At 35.6% G+C, this 23,064-nt stretch overlaps 1 protein-coding gene across 11 annotated transcripts in view; it reads right to left on the reverse strand.

Moving 5' to 3' along the window:
- Positions 1 to 23,064, reverse strand: part of AHI1 (Abelson helper integration site 1) — a 220,893-nt gene that overhangs the window by 77,104 nt on the left and 120,725 nt on the right. For all 11 annotated transcript variants that reach the window (XR_012378584.1, XR_012378585.1, XR_012378587.1 and 8 more), the window contains one exon: positions 4,347 to 4,402. Coding sequence is in view for 6 of the 11 variants with exons in the window: in XM_073893965.1 (XP_073750066.1) it covers positions 4,347 to 4,402 (56 nt within the window). In the remaining 5 variants the exon portion in view is untranslated. The remainder of the gene's footprint in view (positions 1 to 4,346; positions 4,403 to 23,064) is intronic.

Consider the following 23,064-nt stretch of genomic DNA (forward strand, 5'->3'; position numbering starts at 1 on the left):
ATTTCTCTTTGATTTGCAAATGAGTCTTTCATTTAAAGTAAATTATGAGACTCAAGCCTGTGCTGACTTAACTATTAACTAACTTTTACACCTGCCTTTCAGGGTTCAGACAATGACCCCTGATTAATCTGAGTCTGATACTATCCTTAACTTAACAGCAACTAGTTCTTAAAGTGGCATGATCTAATTATTTTCATATAACCTAGTATTATGATTGTCTAATGTCTTATTTGCTTTTCCTATAATAGTAAAGTGTTTGAGTGAATACCATTCAGGACAAAAACTCAGTGTCCTAAATACCTAATTCAGGACAAAAAGAAAGACACATATTTAACCATCAAATCTGAACTAGGACATCAGGCACAAAGAAAATAAAAGAAAATCTACAACACATGAGTGAGCAAAACAGGCTACCAATGCAAAAGAACCGTTAGACTGATGTCCAATGTCTCTCCCGAAACACTAAATACCAGAAGGCAAAAGAGGAACAATTTCCACTATGTTCTCAGGGGAAAAGTTTACAAATAATTAAAAACTCTGGCAAACTATCTTATTCAAAGACAACTGAGATATTTTAAAATATGTAGTCTCAAATAATATACTTCTCACTTGATATTTTTTGAAAAAATAACTTGAGGGGAGCCTGGGTGGCTCAGTCTGTTAAGCATCTGCCTTTGGCTTGGGTCATGATCCCAGGGTCCTGGGATCTAGCCCCGCATCAGGATCCCTGCTCAGCAGGGAGACTGCTTCTCCCTCTGCTGTTCCCTCCCCAACCCGCTTGTGCTCTCTGGCGCTCATGCTCTCTCTCTCTCTGTCAAATAAATAAATAATAGTCTTAAAAAAATAACTTGAAAATGTACTCTTAAATATGAGCAAAATTAAGAGCTCAAAATACAAAAAAAAAAAAATGAATAGTGATTAATAGCCAGTTAAGAAGGTTTGATTCTGTTTGATGGAGAAGGTCACGCCATGTGGGGATATTCTGTTTTATTTCTATTGAAGGCATCTCAAAAAACATATGGTATTATTTATGTCAGAAAGAAAAAAATACCAAACAAAAAAATGAAGCCTCATGTAATAAATGAAAAAAATAAGGAAACAAGTAAGTTAAAAAGAGAGTGGGAGAGGACACAGAACAAAGACAGGTGGTTTTGTTCTCAGGCTAACCTATACTTACTTAAAGAACACTGCATCACATTATAATGCTACAGGATCAAACTATCCTCTGTAACCATATATTTATGGAAAAGTTCATTCCCACTTGGAATCTCAAGAAACACAGCTTTCCCTGTTATAGAGGCTTGAGAAAGTCTCATTTCCTTCCCGTGCTGAACAACTGTAATTAGCATCTAGCACTCTCCTAGGCCCAAGCCATTCGTGGCAGTACTTGGAGCAAGAGGGATGTGGGGATGATAACACGTAAAGAGGTAAGCTGGAGAATGATGGTTAGGAGCCAGGTTAGGAAGTCACTCAAGAGACCTGGCCTCAGCCATTCTTGACTCTGGGTCCACTCCCTTCTTATCTTTTCTCAGGCCCCAGAAGTATCTTTCCCTTTTTGGGCTAGTAGAATACCACATTTGAACTTATAAATACCCTACTTTGTTACATTTTTAGACAGACCTTTTCATTTATCTCTAAATATTTTCTTTTTTTAAACCCTTTAAGGAAAACAAGGGCACACACACACAGAGGATGGAAATTAGGTAACATTATATTTCTGTGAAAAAATCAGACTTTTCCTGTCCTGGGGACCAGAAGACATGTGTAATGAACAGGCCTGTAATTCTATGTAGCGGTTATGGAGAAAGGGCCAAGGTTAACTGTCAGCAAGCTGAGGGACTATGTAGGAGTGACGGACAGTAGAATATCTTTAGTTTGTAGTAAAGAGACAGAAGGATTCAGAAAAATGTATCAAAAATGCAGCTTGGCTCAAGTGAGAACCTGGAAAACTAATGAGTGTTTGGGGTATACCTGTATAAACCAAGTATATTAAAACATATGGACTTTACAGATTGGAAATGTTATTAATATATTAGGAGTTGTCATTTAACAATCTAACTGAAAAAACATAAACAAAAGATCAACAACACCTAAACTCTTATGTATTAGATTTTGTTCCCGGTTCTTTGGAATCATCCTGAGGTCATCAGAGCACTGCTGTAAACATTAATGCCATTATTTCTCACGATTGCAAAGAGAAGTCAGTCCTACTATTTCCTCATTCAATTAACATGGAAACCTACAATCTGTCTGCGGGGTAAAAAAAAAAAAAAAATCTCTGGGGGTGCCTGGGTGGCTCAGTCGGTTAAGTTGGATCTTGATTTCAGCTCAGGTCTTGATCTCAAGATTGTGAGTGGAGCCCACTTAAATACAACTCTGCCAGGTTGTAACTTTCTGAGTTCTAGAATGTACAAAAAACCCCCAACAAAACCAGATGTGTAAACACAGGTGCTGCAAGAATACCTACAGAAATAAAATGAATTTCGAAAGTCTGTAAAATAATCCAGTGAGTATCTTTTTCAAATACATTAAGGGGTTCCAGTTCAAGATGGTGACATAGGAAGATCCTCAACTTACCTCCTCCCACAGACACGTTGAGTCTGCAGCTACCTATGGAACAATTTCCTCTTAAAAAACCTAAAGGCTGGCTGAATGCTGACTACACCTCAAGCAAACAAGAAGAAAACCACATAGAAGCACGTAGGAGAGCCTGAGGTACAACCTTGCCATGAACCCCCATTCCAGTGCAGTGACCTGCAACCAGGAGAAAAAGTAAAACCTGGACTTTCTCCCCAAAGAGCAAAGGGCTCAAACCACACATCAGGCACCTCAACTTCTAAGACCTACATCTGAGAGAAAATAAATTATTTTCCAAAATTGCTAGTCTTCATTTTTAATATTAAAGGACACAATTTACATAATGTTATATCTACTATTTTAGCATACTTACTAAAGTATAACTACAATACACACTATAGCCAAGTATTTTTCTTTTTTTCTTTTTTTAAAGATTTATTTGACAGAGAGAGAGAGACAGAGAGAGAGTGAGTACAAACAGGCAGAGCTGCAGGCAGAGGGAGAGGGAGAAGCAGACTTCCCACTGAGCAGGGAGCCCGATGCGGGGCTCAATGCCAGCACCCTGGGATCATGACCTGAGCCGAAGGCAGATGCTTAACCAACTGAGCCACTCAGGCGCCCCTAGCCAAGTATTTTTCATGATTATAATGGTGTTTAATTCCTCCAACACTACTCTTTTCCAGAGCCCCACATAATAAATTATCAAACATGTTGACTCAAGCATGTGAATCTATTACAAATAGAAAATGGAGTCAATCTGCCAGTGAGGAAAATATTATCAATAAGGTTCAAATATAGTTTAATATTGCCTTTATTTCCCTAAAATATATTACGAAATCTTTCTAACAGGAAATGATGAATTCTATGGAGTATTTGAAAGACTTAATGTACAGAAAGGATAAGAGAAACAAGATTATGCTTGGTGAAGAGTAAAATATATGCTAGCCTATATTGTCATATGAATCTTAAAAGTGGGAATTGGCAACTGGTACATATTTCAATTTATTATATTCAGAGATTAAAAGGGAAATTTAATTGTTTTCCTTCTACCTTATCTTGTATAATTATTTTTAACATAGTACACAGGTACTATAATTGTTAAATGCCTTTTGTTGTCTGGCAGTAATAGAAGAGGGATAAAAGATTTCACTTCTATAATAATAAAGCATAGTCATCCATAAAAGAAATGAAACAGTTGCTTTCTTTCACAAAATATTCACTCTAAATAATGATGCTAGTGTACAAAATAACACTCCTTTCAAAAAGAATGTAAATCAATTTGCATAAAGATTTATATTAATTTATTCAAAGTATGAAGTATTTTTAAATTAAAATCATTAACATTAATAAATAAGTGCCTGTAAAAATGATACAGTATTTTCCTATATCTTGGCAAAAATTAGTGTGTTCTCCTCATTAAGTAAGAAAATAGGGGCGCCTGGGTGGCTCAGATGGTTAAGCGTCTGCCTTCAGCTCAGATTATGATCCCAGGGTCCTGGGATCAAGCCCCGCCTAAGGCTCCCTGCTCAGCGGGAAGTCTCCTTCTCCCTCTGCCTCTACTGCTCCCCTGCGTGTACTCTCTCACTCTCTGTCAAATAAGTAAATAAAATCTTAAAAAAAAGAAAACATGCGGTTAATTTTCTGAAAGGGATATAACTTTTGGCAAAAGGGAGGTTACAAGCTTTTTCTACAATGGCATTCTGTGTCACTGTAACAAGTATCAATCTGTAGCTTATCCGTTTTAACAATGCAGAAATAGACTGCCTTACCGTTGGTGTTGTATCTACCCGGCGGTTACAAGGCTTTCTTTCCATGCTGTTAATCCCTATGAAAAGAAAAGATGGTGAGTATTTGCTTATTATACTATCCATTTTATTTTGAAAACATTTTTAAGTCAGTAAGAGGTGACTCCTACAGCTTACAAGAAAAAAAGCCTCACTTGAATGGCAGGACCCTTTAAAGTCATATCATGAATTCTTTGGTCAGAAACAGTTGGAGCGTTTAGCTAACTAAGAGACCCAACTCAAAGTGAGCTGAGCCAATTTTCCCATTCAAGTGGTGTTTAGCAATAGTGCAAGATGTGTCCATATCCTGCTCTTGGCTCAAATATTATACCATTATCTCCACTCTGCTGCATTTCTTCCATTCAAGTTTTATTTCTGACTTGAGGTCATCAAGTTTTCATAAAGAAATATCACAAAGGCTATAAAAGGAATCACTTCCTTATTTTCTCAAAAAGAATAAACAAATCTACTTGAATTTCTCTTTGATCATTTGACTTCCTACCATGCCATATTCTATTTATTCAATCACCGTGGAGTGTCTGGAAAAAAAAAAATTGCCCTGATTCTCTCTTTTAAAATAATATTGACTTCTAAACTTCAAAAAATCCTTTTATCATGTGTGGATTTATCTTTTTGTTCCCAGTGTCCTCTACTGCATTTCTTTGTAATAAATAGCTTTTAAGGATATAATATATTGCATCTCATCTGTAGAGATACTGGTTCAAAGTCTAGCTCAAGTTAAAAATGAACACAGGTGTGGGTCTCATTAACTTTATAGTTAGTCTCTGTCCATCAGCAAACCGATATGTGAGTTAGGACATTAGAACAGTTCGTTCAAATAATGGTACAGGCTGTCACATTCAGGTCTGGTTAGAAGTGAGAACTGCAATGTACTGTTAGCAATTAGCACAATTTCTAGTTGAAACAAACACTAGCTCTCTCAATTACAAGGCATTTAAAACTCATTTTCCTTCAAGTATGATAAGGGATTAAGTGAGAGCATCACAAAACAATCACTTTTTATCTGTACAAGAGTATATTAAAAATGAACAAAGTACCATAAAACATGATTTAAAAAAAAACATGGTTTTTGTTGCATTTAAAAAATTTTCTCAACATCTATTATTAGCCAATGAAGTAGAAATACTACCTATTCAATCAAATAATATTTACTGAGTGGCTATACTTGGCATCAGTGATAAAAGATAAATTATAAAGGATAAATTGTAATTTCTGACCTCAAGGCTAGAGTAAAACAGAGATGTCCTTTTTTGAAAAAAATATAACAGAGCAAATTAACAGTTTTGTCTTAAGAACAGTAAAATCTTTAAAGTGATCTTTATGGAAAGACACATTTTAATCATAGAATAACACTGGCCTTGAATAAAAAATTTTTAAAACCCCGAGGAAACATATTAGAAAATGTTCAGATAATGCTGATCCTTACTGTGAGAGTTTAGAAATACAGAGGTCTACAGAACAAATGGGGAAATCCCCACTTCCCTGGCGCCCACACTCCCACAGCCCTCTTTGGCCGAATCCACTGAGAAGTCCGGCATACAGTGGCTTTTAAATGAGAGTGCTCACACCACGAGACTCAGGAATTAGCAACATTTGACACGTGTGTTCTCACTATTGTAATCTGTTATAAAATTGACCTAGACTGATTACTAATTTTAAAATTCATATCCAATTAGAAAGTAACTTCAAAATGTTGAAAATAAAAAACTAAAAAAAAAAAAAAAAAACCCCAAATCTATACCCTCAGCTTATACAATTACAAAGAAAAAAACTACATATTTTACAGTTTTCAATTTCAGGATAAGAAGGTGATAAAAACTAAAATTTTGAAAAATGGATTACCCAAAGATAAAATCTGTTTTAAATTTAGATTGCCTATTGAAATAATACCATTTGGAAATACAATCAAACATGTTTGTTCAATCTTTTGGTAAAGAATATACAGAAAAAATAAGCTTAAGAAAAAATGTCCCCAAACAACTATTTTAAGTAAATTTTACCTAAAAAAATCTCTATTTATATGTTATTTCACTTTTATTAAGGTATAATGATAAGTGAAAGCTCATAATAAATAGATTGCTGTGCTAGTTATTTTTGTGTGTCAGCTTGGCTAGGCCACAGTACCCAGATAACTGGTCAAACATTCCAGATGTTTCTGTGAAAGTATTTTTTGGATAAGAAGAACACTTAAATAAGTAGACTTCAAGTAAAGTAGAGTGCTCTCCATAATGTGAGAGGGCTTCATCCTGGGGTGGAGCCTTAAGAAAAAGACTGACTTCCCCTAAAAGAGAAGGAATTTTGCCAAAAGACTGCTTTGGGACTTGAACTGTAACTCTTCCCTGGGTCTCCAGCCTGCCCACTAACCTTGCACGTTTTGTAACCTGGCCTGCCTCCAAAATCATGTAAACCAATTCCTCAAAATAAATCTATATACACATCCTACTGGTTCTGTTTCTCTGGAGAATGCTAACTAATATGCTAACTTTCTGGGAAACAAAATGAAAGTACAATTGTTTGTGTTTATCTAAATTAAATTTTTTTCACTAAATATATTAATTGTCCAGTAATACAGTTAAAAGGTCCAACTTATCATGGTATATTTTAAAATTAGAATACCTCAAATGAACTTAAGAATATTACATCTGTAGAGTAAATCAATCCACCAAATAAAAAATCAATCTGTCAATAAATATCTATCACTAGATTGTCCAGTCTGACAGTCTCTGCTTTTTAAATGTTTATTTACATTTAATGTGATTACTGATATGGCTGTGTTTAAGTCTACCATCTTACTATTTTGTTGCATCTATTTCTCTTTCTTCTTTCCTTCCTCCCTCTTTTTTCCATACTCTTTTGAAACAAATACTTCTGCTATTCCATTTGACATCCCCGATGGCTATATTGTTAGCTACCGATTTTTTTATTTTTTTAGTGGTGAGATATTGTATCAGACATCTCTTATTACAGTATACCCCAAATTAAGATTTTTCTACTTCACCAACAATACAAGCATCTCAAAACAGTATTCCATTTACCCTTCCACCCTTTATGCTACTGTTATATTTTACCTCTACGTGTTATAAATCGGACAACATACTGTCACAATACTTGATTTAAACAGTTACAAGTCTTTAAGAATGAAAAAGTTAGCTTTTTAATATTTACACATATCTTGATCCTTTCTAATGTTTTCATTCCTTCCTGCAGATCCAGGTTTTCATCTGAGATCAGTTCCTTTATTTATTTATTTATTTATTTATTTATTTATTTATTTATTGATCATTTCCATTTAGACTGAGGAACCTTTTGTATATTCTATGGGTGACTTTTTTTTTTTTTTCCTGAAAAATCTTTAGCAAGCATTCATATATGAAGGATATTTTTGCTGGGTATTGAAATCTAGGTTGATAGTCATTGTCCTGCAGAACTTCATTGATTTTATCCCATTATTTCTTACGAGGATGGAGCCATCATTTCTTCCTGTTATTCTCTGAATGTGACACATTTTTTCCTCTGGCTGCTTTTATGATTTTTTTAGTTTCATTTTCTTCCATTTAATTAAAATGTACCCAGGTGAGGTTTCATTTATATATAACCATCTTGGGATTTGCTAAGCTTTTTATATCTCCTACATTAATGTCTTTCATTAGAGGTGGAAAACTCTTGGCCCATTATTTCTTCACCCTATCTTCTCTATTTTCCTTCTGGAATTCCAATTACACTTGTTTAGATGATTTGATGTAGTCACACAAGTTTGACGCTCTGTTATTTCCCTCCCCAACCCTGTACTTCAATTTGGATAATTTTTATTGTTCTGTCTTTGAGTTCACTGACCCTTTCTTTCCATGTGTACTGCTAGCAGTTAGGCCCATTTAATGAATTTTTCATTTCATCTATTACACTCTTCAGCTATAGAATTTCATTTCTTTTTTTATGGTTTCCATTTCTCTGCTGAAATACTTCATCATACCCATGTTTCCTCAAGCTATTTAACATAGGTATAAGGTTAAAGTTCTTGTCTGCAAATTCCAACATTTTGATTATCTGTAGTTTCCTTCTACTGATTGTTCTTTTTCTTGATTATGAGCCACGTATTCCTGCTCATTCATATACTTCATATTTCTGACTGTAGCTTAGATCTGTTAGACATATAATTGGTAGAGAATGAAACAGAAACATGCTTCTCCAGAAAGGGCTCACTCCTTCTTCTTCCTGAAAGCTTTGGTGAGGGGTGGATCTTTGTGTTCAAATCTGGAGTTGGCCTGGATTGGGGCTGAGCTGTTGCTTTAATTTCAGTATATCTACCTATTAAATATCCAAAGAATAAGATCAGTTCCTCCCTCTAGAAATTTGGAATTTAAGCCTCTAGAGAATAAGGGAACACTTTCTCTCTGCCTTTCCCATTTCCTATGACACTGCTTATTGGGGAGGTGCTGGGTGGAGAGGACTGACGCATATTTGGGGTCTTTTGGATTCCAATCCATTATGCCAGCCCACATAGTCCTTAGAAATTCAGCTGATCTGTCTGTTTTAGCAAAGTCATTCTGCCTATAAAAGGCTTGCTACTCTGTTCTCCTGTGTCATTGTCTTAATATTCTCAGGTTTTATAAGTTTTTTTTTAAAAGATTATTTATTTATTTATTTGAGAGAGAGAATGAGATAGAGAGAGAGCATGAGAGGGGAGGGTCAGAGGGAGAAGCAGACTCCCTGCTGAGCAGGGAGCCTGATGTGGGACTCGATCCCGGGACTCCAGGATCATGACCTGAGCCGAACGCAGTCGCTTAACCAACTGAGCCACCCAGGCGCCCAATATTCTCAGGTTTTAAAGTGACTGCTGGTATCTACTTCCTTATGGAGTAGGTCCTCTTTCGAATTTAATTCATGTATACTTCTTTGTGTCCACATCCCTTTGAAGAATTTTTATTTAAATTCAGTCAGCCAACATATCATTAGTTTCAGATACAGTGTTCAATAATTCATCAGTTGCATATAACACCCAGTGCTCATCACATCATGTGCCCTCCTTAATGCCCCTCACCCAATTACCCCTTCCCCCCCACCTCCCTTCCAAGCAACCCTCAGTTTGTTTCCTATAGTTAAGAGTCACTTGATGACTTTTTGTTTTATATGAGGTCTACTTGATGTTGCACTAGGAGTGATGATCATCAACCTTGTACTTCCTAACTGGAAGCACAACTCCACTTCCATTTAGTTATATTGTTGTGTTTTATCTTTTCTCTTATCTTGTTTTTGGTCAATTTCAGTGCATTTTTTTTCCTTGAATTTCTACCAATATTTCAATGCTGCTATTGGTTATCTTCCTAATTCTAACACTAATAAGTACATTATTATTTATCCAAATAAACTATCTAACCGTCCCTCTAACCAAGATACTATATTTACCAATTATGTTCTTGCTCCATGCAAGATTAAGCTTATAGAAGGATTTTACATCTCTATTTTTCTACATAATCATAGTTAAATTTAAATGGATAAAAGTGCATAGGAATTTGTACAAGTGCTTAGTATGAATCTCTATAAAACAAAAAAATACTGTAAGAAAAACTTAATGTTTCTTTTATGCCTAAAAGAGAAATTTAATGTTTTCCCCTGTATCCTGAGGATACAGTTGTCATTTGATTAGAGTACTCTCTAAATCCTTGTATATTCAAATATGCCTTCCATTGTTAGCAGATGTATGATGCTTTATTTGAATAATGGATTTTTGGATAAGAAATCCTTTATCTTGGTTGTCTGGACAGGTTATTCCACTATCAGCCAGCTTTTAGAGTTTTATTTATTTTTTATTTTTTAAAGATTCTATTTATTTGACAGAGAGAGACACAGTGAGAAAGGGAACACAGCAGGGGGAGTGGGAGAGGGAGAAGCAGGCTTCCTGCCGAGCAGGGAGCCTGATGCAGGGCTCGATCCCAGGACCCCGGGATCATGACCCGAGCCGAAGGCAGGTGCTTAATGACTGAGCCCCACTTTTAGAGTTTTAGATGAGAGGTCCAATACTCATTCAACTCTCTTTCTAGGTAAAGAATGTGTTCTTCTTCTGTACAGGCTTGTGAGATTTTCCCTGTATCTGGGAAATCAGGAATTTCACCAAGGTATATCTGTGTCTTGGCTATAATTAATCTTTCCTGAGACTTGATAAACCCTTTAATCTGCACAGTCTTATCATCTGCTCAGGTAAATTTTATCCTATTATTTCTTTAAATTTTGCAGTTCATTTTATTTTACTTTCATTAACTTTTATCTTTATGATAACCATTCCACTTAATCTTCTAGGTGAGCATCTTCTTTTTCACTTTGTCTAATGATTTTAAAATCTGAAATCATGCAGTTCAGTTTAGTTTCTTTCTAGAGGCCTACAAGGACTAAGGCAAGTGGGCTGGCAAACCCTGGAGAACATATCAGAACACAAAAGTTTTTCTCTGGAATCTCAGTATCAGTGTGTCAAGAATGGGAGTGGGTGGCAGGATTTGAGTGTGGGAGAGCTCTGTTCTCCCTGGTGCTGAGCATGGACCTGTGCAGGGAAAGCAGGTCTCTTCCAAAGAGGCAGGCAAAAAATGGGTTTTTCAGAGTTCACTGAGGGCTCTCAACCTGCAGAAGCTAGAAATGCTCTGGGTAACTAGCTATCTCTGTCATTTTAATGTCTGTAGTATAATGAGGGTCTGGCAGATCCTATGCACCACAATGGACCTATAAGGGGCCTACATGCAAAGGGACCTACATAGCTAGAGGTATCTAGTCCCAGGCTCAGTCACTGGGAGATGACTGTAACTCGCAACTGATGAGACTTGAGAGGAGATGCTTACCCTGTGCCTCGGCAGAGGGGTGTTTTTTTTGTTTGTTTGTTTGTTTGGTTTTTCAGAGGGGTATTTTTGTTTTTTGCCACAGCTCAGACCTCTATCAGTATAGTTGGGACCACAAACCATCGAGCCTGAAAAGAAAACCAGCAACTTTCATAAGGAGTTTCAGTAAACTGAACATGACCCAATAACCTTCTAGAAATGGTAGTGCCACTGATGACAGAGGAAGAATCAGAGTATCTTTTAAAGTAAAACATCACAGAACAAACAAAACTCAAGGACTATTAAGGATTTTAAGAGTTAATTAACAAACCACAAAGATAACTCCATTTTAAAGGAAGGAAACAGTAGGGGGTCCAGAAAGTAAATCAGAAGATACACATCTTCTGATTTATATTCCCAAAGTCCCACAACCAATGAGCAGCAGTACCATGACTGAGACCTACGCATCTAAGTCATAAACACTCCAGACCCATTTGTGTGTTTGGCCCCTGTGGTAAGGCCCTGATTTTGTTCATCTTTCCATCTACAGTGCCTAGTCCAAATGCCTAAAACCCAGAAGGCCCTCAACTCTTGAACTGAATAAATGCATTTTTAACTGTGTGCATTAGTGATCAGAATGTTTGAGTTAATCTTCTATGACTATTTTCAAAACTGTTAATTTACTACTTTCTTTGGTAATGAGTCTAAACTTACTGTAAAACTGAAATATGTTACTTGAAAAGTTTCCTCATTTTCCAGATACTACACACTCTAGAGAAGATAATGGAAAAAATTTTATGCTTTTTGGGAGATGGTTAGGTATTTTATTTTGCAGAAAACTAGAACATGACATTTTACCCCATTGCACTTGACTGACCTACACAGGAGAATTATATATTTTTTAGTTTCCCTAAACTCTACCAAACTTAACTCAAGACCATGATCAAAGGAAAAAAAGAAAAAAGATGATCAGATTTATTGCAAAAGCAAAAAAAGCAGGAATATATGCCAAATTCTAAAGCCAGAACATATATCCAGCAACGTTATGTATCATCACCAAGTTTATGGGCTACCTGCTAAGCACGAGGCACTGTGCTAGGGATAAGAGAACCCTGATTCTCCCTTTCATGACACCTTTTCTGGGGGTCATTTGCTTCAGGCTATACTATAACTATGCATCCTGAGTTTTGGAGATCACCATTAATCTCTATATAAGACAGAGAGAATTATGCTTTGATTACTTCTGGCTAGGAAAAAATGAAATGAAATTTATTATATTCCAGTAGAATACAGTTTTAGGATGCAGGATTCTTTCCTGCCAAATTTAATATAAAGTTGTCTGTGCAAAGCTTGCAAGCATTCTTAATGACTAGAAAATAAGTAAAACTGTTTTTCAGATAATATAATTTTATACCTAGAAAATACAGAGGAATCACTGCTAAAAATAACATAATAAAAGAACTAATACATCAGAAAGTTATCATAGTATAAGGTTTAATATACAAAAATCAATATCCTTTACATATTCAAAGAACTAGTTAGACAATATATGAAAAAGAATACCCCATTTTTAAGAGCAATATAGAAGAATACTTGAATAAATACAAGAAACAATACGAATGTTAAAGTACTTCTGAAAGACAAAGAAGACAAAAAAGACATTTGTTCAAGACAAATAGAAACAATTTCTATTGTTTGAACAACAACAAATTGAACAAACAATAGAACAAATAGAAAGACATCCCTTATTCTGAAACAAGACAATGTAACTTATAGGCCAATTCCCTCCAAGATAATATATGAATTTGGTTTGATTCCGATAAAAAAAGTTTTTTCCCCAGCACAAGCTGATTCTTAAAACTCATATAGAAGTATATACAAGAATACCTAGAAAAATTCTGGGGAATAAAAAGAGCAGTGAGTGGAAATAAACATTACTAAATATCAACTTATATTATAAAAAGCCTCTGCAATTAAAACAATGTGGTAATGACACAGGAACAGACATGTAGGCCAATAGAATATATTAAAATGTTCAGAAAAACATTTCCAGTTACATATGGAAATTACATGGGAAGAGGAAGAGATACTTTTTAATACATGGTGTTGGGAAGGAATGTCCGTTTTGAAAAACAAACTGGATCTTGGGGCACCTGGCTGTGTCAGTTAAACGTCAGGTCAGGTCATGATCTCAGGGTCCTGGAATCAAGCCCCATATTGGGCTCCCTACTCAGTGGGAAGTCTGCTTCTCCTTCTCTGCCTCCCCCACCCCGCTCATGCTCTCTCTCTCTCTCAAAAAAATAAAATCTTAAAGAAAAAAAAAAACTGGATCCATATCTCACACCATAAACAAGGAAAACAAATTCTCAATGGGTCAGATTTAAATGCTAAAAATGAAGCTACACCAATCTTTGAAGAAAACACAGTAATCTGTTTACAAACCCAGGTATAACGAAAGCTTTTCTAAAAATTTTGCGCTGTGAAGTCGAAAGCCAAATGTTCAACTTGGAGAAAATATCTGCAACTTACTGACAGATAAGTTTCCCTATTCTATAAAGCAAAAACATACAAATATACAATAAGGGTAATTTAAAATTTAAATTGGAAATCATAGTATGAATTCACTTATTTTTTAAAACTTGATGATTTCCTAAATATGTCCAGTGATAAAGGTCTAAGAAACAATGATATCCCAATATTAATGAGTGTACTTAGCCCCAAATTTTAGTTTCTAAATTCCACTTTCCACTAAATAGTACCAGGGCTTCTTGGAGAAATGACTGATTCCAGTCTTAGGGCAGGGAAATTACACGATGCACTGAGGATACTGCAAGCATGAAGTACTCTAAACTAAATGGTTCATATCAAAGGATACAGGAATAGACAGGAAGGGGCTCTCCTTTGCCAGATTAGTGGACAACTTCAGCAACACAAAGAAAATGATAGTAAAGAAGTATAATAAGTTAAATGAAAAAAAAATCCACAATACTCAGAGAGATAGGCAAGAAAAAAAAGTTCTCTTCTTGACCAAACACCAGCCAATAGATGTAGAAGCAATGATAACGTTAGAAACCCACCATGCAGGGGCGCCTGGGTGGCTCAGATGGTTAAGCGTCTGGCTCAGGTCATGATCTTCAGGTCCAGGTCATGATCTCCAGGGTCCTGGGATCAAGTCCCATGTCAGGCTCCCAGTTCAGTGGGTAGTCTGCTTCTCTCTCTCCCTCTGCCTCTCCCCTGCTTGTGCTCTCTCTCTCTCAAATGAATAAATAAAATCTTAAAAAAAAAAAAAAACACCATGTCGAATTCCCTAACCATTGTTAACAGTTAATTCAGACAAGGATCATCAATGGCTGCTGAAACCATTAAGTAAGGTTGCTGGGGAAGAGGTTATTCACATGGTCTCAAAGTACTGACTCACAGAATACCCAGCAATTACAAAGGGAAAAGTTTATCTTTACAACAGGATCTTGTGTTCACTATGTTAATCAAGGATTAAATTTAGCAACATAAGTAGTGGACAACCTGACGTGATGTAAAAAAGTACGTATTACTTATAGCATTCTTGCCAAAAAAAAAAAAAAAGTTTAACCTGAATCTAATCACAGTGAAATAGATAAAAAACACTGGATAGTCTATAGAACAACTGGTTCAGCCAGACTCTTTAAAAAAGTCAGTGTCATGAAAAACAACAACAAAGGAGTCTAGATTAGCAGAGATTAAATGAGACTAAAATGATGTAACAACCAATGTAAGTGTGAATCTGGATTGGATGCTGGACAAAATAAGCATGCAAACAAAAAACTGCTTAAGATATTTTAGACACAATTAGGAAAATTTGAATTTAAACTATTTATTAGATATTACAGAATCATTGTTAATTTTTCTAGATGTGATAATAGTACTATGATTATATAGAGAATATCCTTATTCATAGCAGATATATGAATGAAGTTTTTGAGGGGAAGAAGCAAATGGTACAAATTTAGGAGTTTTAACTTTTTTTTTTCAACTTTGTGGTTTTAAAAATTTCAAAATATACTTGGGGGAAAGGACTATAGATCCTTATTAAGACATTTAATGACTGTATAGCAGGTAAGCAAATATTCAATGGTTTTGAATATTGCTAAATCTTCCATGTGGGCAGAGTTTAGGTTTTCACTGAAAAAAAATTTCTCAGCATTATTTAAAAACAGTCAGTGAAAACCAAACACTTCTTCCAACTCTGGATTTATTGGAGTATCTTCCTAAAAATAAGAGAAGGCTCCCTGCTCAGTGGGGAACCTGCTTCTCCCTCTGCTCCTCACCTCGCTCAGTGTCTCTCATGCACTCTCTCAAATAAATTAAAAAATGTATTAAAAACTATACACAGACATATATATGTGTGTTTAGATATGTGTATACATACATACCTATATATACATATATATGTATATACATGTGTGTAAAAAAACCTGCCCCTCCTCTCTATCCCACTCCTTAGCTTGGACGCTTTCTCTATAGATAGATAACATCTATCTATATTTTACATATTGATAGCTTCACTCAATAAATTTACGTTTATTGAGAAATCATAATTTTCAGGGCAGGGGTGCCTGGGTTGCTCAGTCGGTTGATTGTCTGCCTTAGGCTCAGGTCATGATCCTGGAGTTCTGTTCCCGGATCAAGCCTCGAGTCAGGCTCCCTGTTTAGTGGGGAGTCTGCTTCTCCCTCTGCCCCTCACCCTGCTTGTGCTCTCTCTTGCTCTCAAATAAATACAGTCTTTAAAAATTTTTTTTTCAGGGAAAATTCCTGTCCCAAATCAGAAGTACGAGTTATTTTAATTCTCTATTATTAGTTTTTGTCTCTTTACCATGAAAAAAAAATGCATTTCAAAGGACAATTTAACTAGTATAATATATCCTCACCCTGGAGCCATTCTGTATATTTTGGAAGACTGGCTCTGGTAATTATTAGCTATGTGACCTTGGGCAAGTTATTTATCCATTCCGTGCCTCCCATTTCCTCATTTAGCACAGGGGAAGCAATACATATCTCATAGGTTGATGGGAGAATTAATCAGTTTACTAATATAGGAAAAAACACTTTTAAGTCATACCTGGCATACTATGTATGTTTGAGATATATATTAGTTTATTTTGACTTTGATGTTTAAAATATCCTGTATTTGTGTATTTTTTCAATAGCCTTTAAATACATGTAGAACTAAAGTTTTAGAGGAATTAAATACAGTAAGCATTATAATTAAATACTTATATGATAAAGGTTAGACATTCTAACAGTGAGTTCTGCTTAAGAAAACTTAATGGTTTGCTTCATACAACCTGAGGTGAAAATAATCATACCTTAAAAATATTTTTATTAAAAACTGGGGCGCCTGGGTGGCTCAGTCGTTGAGTGTCTGCCTTCGGCTCAGGTCATGATCCCAGCACTCTGGGATCGAGCCCCGCGCATCAGGCTCCCTGCTCAGTGGGGAACCTGCTTCTCCCTCTGCTCCTCACCTCGCTCACTCTCTCTCATGCACTCTCTCAAATAAATTAAAAAATGTATTAAAAACTATACACAGACATATATATGTGTGTTTAGATATGTGTATACATACATACCTATATATACATATATATGTATATATATGTGTGTAAAAAAACCTGCCCCTCCTCTCTATCCCACTCCTTAGCTTGGACCCTTTCTCCTCGTTTGGATTATTAGAATAGCTTCCTAACCAAACCTGCTGACTTGCTCCATGGGCTTTCCAATGATATCCTACACTGCCAGACAGAGTAGCTCTTCTAAGGAAAAACTGTTATCCTGTCATTTACAGCATAATCTTCAGGATAAAAATCACCCTCCTTGAGTATTTAACTCAAACCGCTTAACTAAAAATGGCACACAAAGCCCTTCAGGGCGTAGCTACTGCCCAGCTTACTAATAACCTTCCCTTGTCATTCACCCTAGCCATTCCTCCAGCTGTTCTTTCCTCTAATCAGAGTGTACCTAAGCTCTCTCCCTCTCTGACACCTCCTTCCAAGCTTAATTATTTCCTAGACATCCTTTTAAGCTCAGGTCAAACATTGCGTCCTCTAGGAAAGAGTTTATGATATTCTTCTCTTGACCCCACTGTGATTCATATACCTGTCTCCATCAGCATTCCTGTGCAATCTTCTAGCAAGCATTTTAGTTGCATGTGTCATACAGTTCACATTCAATAAAGGCCTGTTGAATGCCGGAATACACAAATACAGAAAAAGAGAGTTAAAAACATCTTGTGGCAAAAAAAGATTCTCCAGTGGTACAGTCATCCCATATTCTAAATATTTTTCTAAATATTCATCTAAAAATACATTTTTAATAAATGTGAATCTTAAAGGGACTTATCCTCATCTAGCCCAGTAAAATGTTAATATTTATTTTACAGTGGACTTGTTCAGGATGCTATGGGAAGCCCTCTATTTACTGGGTATATATTTCAGACTGTGGAAAGAGAACATTCTTTGAACAATATGTTTCATATATTATATGAAAAAAATCTCCCAAACTCAGAAACATCAAAGGCTGGGGGCCCTGAGTCTACAAAGTCTGGATGCCTATACAGACCACAGAGGTAAAGCACAGTGAATATACAAAACCACAAATCAGTAGGCTTTCCTGTGTTAGTTATGGAAATAGGTGGTGACCCACTCATCAAGGGTATGTAAACATGAATGAGTAGGTAGAACACTGAGAAGGAGGGGAAGGGGTCCCTAACATTTGAGACTGGTAAATTAATGCTTCTGAAAAAGTACAAAGCAAGCAGGGAAAAGTGAGTAACTCTATGGTGTGGACTGCATCAATCAGGCAATATGGCTCCTGGTTTTAGCCCCGCTACCAAAAGTGAGGATAATTCAGTCTTTCTGTGCTTCAGTTTAAGCCTCACACATTTTGGGAAGGTCTCTTCAGTCTCCATTGATCTGTGCTACTTATTCCCAAATATTAATCAAAAATGAAATTCACTGATGCAATGAATATATAATGTTAGTGTGTCTTTAACTTTTAAATAATTTAATTGTGCTAACCAATAATTACTCAAAATCCTAGTGTAGTTATTTACTACCAAAAACTGCATACAAGTTTTAGTTTTTGACAAGTATCTTCAGTAAACTCTAACAGGAAACTGAAGTCTGTCCAAATCATATCCTTTGTGACATGCTCTAGATATTCAATCTGAGAATAGCTATGTTTCTAATATAATTATGTTACATATTTATTATATACACAAAGCCAAAATGTTCAATTCTGTGTGTTCAATCCTTAAAATATAATAATTTAATATCTGTAAGTCTTTAACACTAATATTATTTTAGCAATGTTACAGAATCTTGAAAATCACAAGTCTAAGCTACAAAAAAGGTAAAATGTATACTATCATAACTCAATTTTTTTTAAAATTCAAATTTATTACTTCAGTGAAGAATTAAAAAAAAAGAGACATATAGCACCAAGAGAAACTTCTTGTAATTGCCTGTGCCCTCAATTTTTCCTTGACTGTCTTTTGGGTAGTGAGCATCCAAGCCATCAATCTCAGGGTCATCCTAATGGTTCTTAGCCTCTTGGCCTCTTTTCATTTAATAGCCTCTTCCAGTTTATCTCGTTAATTCCGGTGGATTCAAGGACTACACTTACACCATTGACTCCTTAATCTCTACTTATGCTCCAACCCCGTATTTCAAAGCACACAGTCTAGTTCCTAGCACAGAGCCTGACTCCTAGCAGGACAGTTAATAAATGAGGTCCAAATGAATGAGCAAGGTACTAGATATCTTGCTCTGGATGTCAAACTCAATATATCCAAAGTACAATTATCTTTTCCCAGTATTTCTAGATTTCCCTATTTTTGTCAATGGATTGCTATCCACTTATTCACCAAAATTAGAAGGCTTAGTTATGCCTAAACTTTACGTCACTATCCCTTACCACTCTCACTCCAAATCTCTAATACTTAATAACCTAATATCTCTATTTTCTTACTTCAGTCTCATTCTCCCACCTCAATTGTAAAATCACCTTTTAACTGACCTTCCTAGCTGGAATGCCCTAACACCTTTTACTCATTTATTTTTTTAAAGATTTATTTATTTGAGAGACAGAGGGAGAGCACAAGCAGAGGGAGAAGCAGAATCCCTGCTGAGCAGGGATTCCCAACGTGGGGCTGGATCCCAGGACCCCGGGATCACGACCTGAGCAAAAAGCAGATGCTTAACCGACTGAGCCACCCAGGCGCCCCCCAACACCTTTTATGATTATTAGTTTTCTCATCTGGTAACAGTTTAAATAGTGCCTTCTCTGAGGATTTGTCACTACATCATATATATGCTCCAGTTCACTTTATTCGTTTTTCTTATTTAGAAAGTATCAAACTGTAAGATTCCATAAACCTCCCCCCTTTAAAAAATATGTCTCTTGTGAATTCTGCCAGTGCTAGGGAATGGGTAGTGTTCTGCACTTCATTTAGACGGGATTCTGTACAATCTGGCCCCTGCTACTTCTCTGGCCTCACTGTCTTCTACTTACCCTTCATTCCCTTTACTCTAGCCATACTGGCCTCTTTGCTCTTCAAAATGCACACCAAGCATATTTCTGATTTGAGATCTTGGTTGGGGATGATATTCTCTCAGATGACATGGCTTTCTTTCATCTTCAAACTTCTGCTCAAGTGTCAGCTCCTGTGTGACATTTTCCTTGACCACCCTACTTAAAACACCAACATAACCTCACACCCGAGTTCACTCTATCCCCCTTCCCTCTTTTGCTTGTTATTTATTCTAATCTTATTTGCCTATTGTCTGCCCTCTCTCTAGAAGGTAAGCTGAACAAGGGTATGGACTTTTACCTGTTCTGTTCATTGATACATTTACATAACACCTAGAGTGCCTGAGACAAGTAAGTACTCCGGGGGTACTTATTAAATGTATGAATGAATCTTGCATTCCCAGTATCTGCATATCTAAGAATTAAACATCCTTTAGAATTAAAAACAAAACAAAAAAACCCCAAAAGAACAAAGTTAAAACAAGAAAAGATTTAATAAGGGAAAAATTATTTTCATCTATTACACTGTCACGGTATTGACAGTGTAGGAAGGTGAGAACTAATTTTCTCTGGTCTATCCATAAAATATATAATTTAAATTCTAGAGAGAAGTACTAAATTTAGATTTTGAACACAAGCATGATGATTCAGAAGACATTTTCCATAATTCAAAGCAAAGAGAAGTCATTTTTTAAAAATATGCTTATTATGCTGTATCAACTTTTTCCTTATAAAAGCTTCATGAATATTAAGCAGATTAATTTGCCTGTTACACTGTTCATTTATAACTGCCTTTAACATTAGCTGCTAATGTGTTTTACTTTCAATTTTGTTAAATCTTCACTTGAAAATACACAGATTAAAAAGACTGAGATGACATTAAGTTTCAAGCCTCATAATGTTACTACAAAAATAGAAATAAAGAAGAAAAACAAGAGACCCCTACCTCTGCACCAAATAAAAACACCCCAAACTTTCTTGACTCTGAATTGGCCAAAATACAACAGCTGCTCACTACCTACTTTGCTTTGACAAAACTTAATAGATGTGAGATGTGACCTGATTCCTTTCAAAAGAAGGGCGAGTATACACAACACACATAAAACACACAACACACACAAAACACACAACACACACAACACACACAAAACACACAACACATACACACACACACAGAGTCACACATATTAATAGGAAAGAAACTAGAGTGCTCTATAAATATTCACTCACTTATTCCCAGAACACCCTTGGGAAGCAGAGTTGAAGGATACAGTACAGTAATGCAGGTTATTCCGTGACTTATGACGCACTGGCTCTGTAAAAGGTCAGCATCAAAATTCAGACTCCTAGTTCTAAACTATTGTTTGGAGGAGTCTTAAATAGACAATATTGTTCCATATTGAGTAGGCGACATGGAATGCTAAGCAAGGCCATGAAACTAACTAAGTGCATTTCATAGGGATAATAATTTTAAGCAGACTGATTTCCTGTCTGTGCTCCCTTAGTGTTTTACGCTTATCTCCTGTTGAACTCAACCCCATTATAGTATAACTATTTCTCTGCCCACTGGATTCTTCATCTGGACTGGGAGGACTATGAGGGCAGTCTTTCATCTCCATTTCTCCCAGAGTTTGGCACAGTCCCTGCCGCACAGTAGGCTCTCCATAAACACTGGTTGATGAACTGCATGAATTAGTTTTTGATAAAGTACACTAAGGTTTTTATTTTTTAAACTAACAGATTTTGTTAGGATACTTCTGCTAAAATACAGTTTTTCTGGTTCTGCTCAAAAAGACGGACACTGGTCAAAAAAACATTCTCAATTTTTACTCTTTATAAAATTATAGTTGAGTATTTTCCAGGGGAGAAAGTTGAGGAAAAAAGTAAACTGCCTGAAATTAGAACATTAGAACAATGCTCTACTTTTTACTTACTGGACATTTACAATGTAAAAACTTCTTAAATTATTTTTAAAATATGACCAGTCACTCCATTTAGTCATTTCTTAGTTGCAATATTTGTCATCAACTTTGGTCTCAGACTTGTAGGCAAGTTGCTGACTAAGAACAACACAGAGAGTGATTCTTTACATTTTCATTCACTTTTCATTCAAGGAAAAAGCTTCCTGAAAACACACATTTAAAATTCTGGAAAATACAAATCAATATTATCTAGACATTTCTATCATTACCGGAAAGACTGGTTCCTAAACCTAATTTCCATTGTTAGTTGACATTTTCAATAAGTGATGGATATTCATTTCCAGAAAACATTACCAGTAAATTCTATGATATCATAGACTGTTCACTATCCAGACCAAACTGACTAACCCAGAAAATGCAAAAGTATGCACTTAGCTAGTCTAAGGGAAACCTGAAGGCTATTCTGAATATAGTCTTATAAAGCATAACCTAAGAGTGAATGAGAACTTAATTCAGATAGCCCTCTTCCTCCAAATTTCCAGTCTTCCTCTAAATTCTAAAGCCTTTAGTAGACACAAACTAAAATGTTTAAAAACTGAAGTATGTCTTGTCACAGACTTAATTTTTTTAAAAGTTACTTAGGGACACTGGAATTTACAAAGGAAACAAAAATTATTACTGTTATGCTATAAATGGTATTTCATTTCCCCTGACCAAGGGAGTACACATGGTGAACTGCTTCCTTGGTTCTAAGCAGTGCCCACCCTAAGCAAAATTAATAAATAAAAGAATGATTACTAGTTGTTAAAATTCATCACTCTTCCCAGAATCACAGAACATGGAGGCTGAAATGAAAGTGATGTGGAACATATGAGGGTACATCAAGGGCAGGAATGAGCAAACATGATTACCGGGGAGTCAAATTTGACCTTTTATTTTAAACATGAATTAAAAATATTTTTTATCATCAGAGGTATGGCACAACATTTTGATATGCAGATATATTTACTCTAACACTGAAAAACTAAAAATAACATCTACATTTAGGGAAAGATGTCAAAATTATGGAATACTTATTTCCTTCAAAACCATCCATTAAGTTTATTATCAGAAAAAAGTTATGAAAAAATCTACTTTAAAAACTACATATATATAGAAATATAGCCTACAATAACTTCATTTTGTATGTTTCACTGCCTTAAAAATGGAAAAACTGTCAATTTCGGTTTGTGATTACAAAAATAGTAAAATGCATCTTATGGTTGATATTAAATAACATTAAATGCAGTCTTATTCTCAAACTATATAAGAATAAAGTTATCGCTGGTCAAAAGTAATTTATCCATTTTATAACCTGCGCTTCTCCCCTTGCCGGATACAGCCATATAAAGCTGTGAC

Source organism: Callorhinus ursinus, unplaced genomic scaffold (genome assembly GCF_003265705.2).
Source record: "Callorhinus ursinus isolate GAN/ISIS: 27379988/994484 unplaced genomic scaffold, GSC_fseal_2.0 scaffold6, whole genome shotgun sequence".
In the NCBI taxonomy this organism is placed as follows: Eukaryota; Metazoa; Chordata; class Mammalia; order Carnivora; family Otariidae; genus Callorhinus; species Callorhinus ursinus.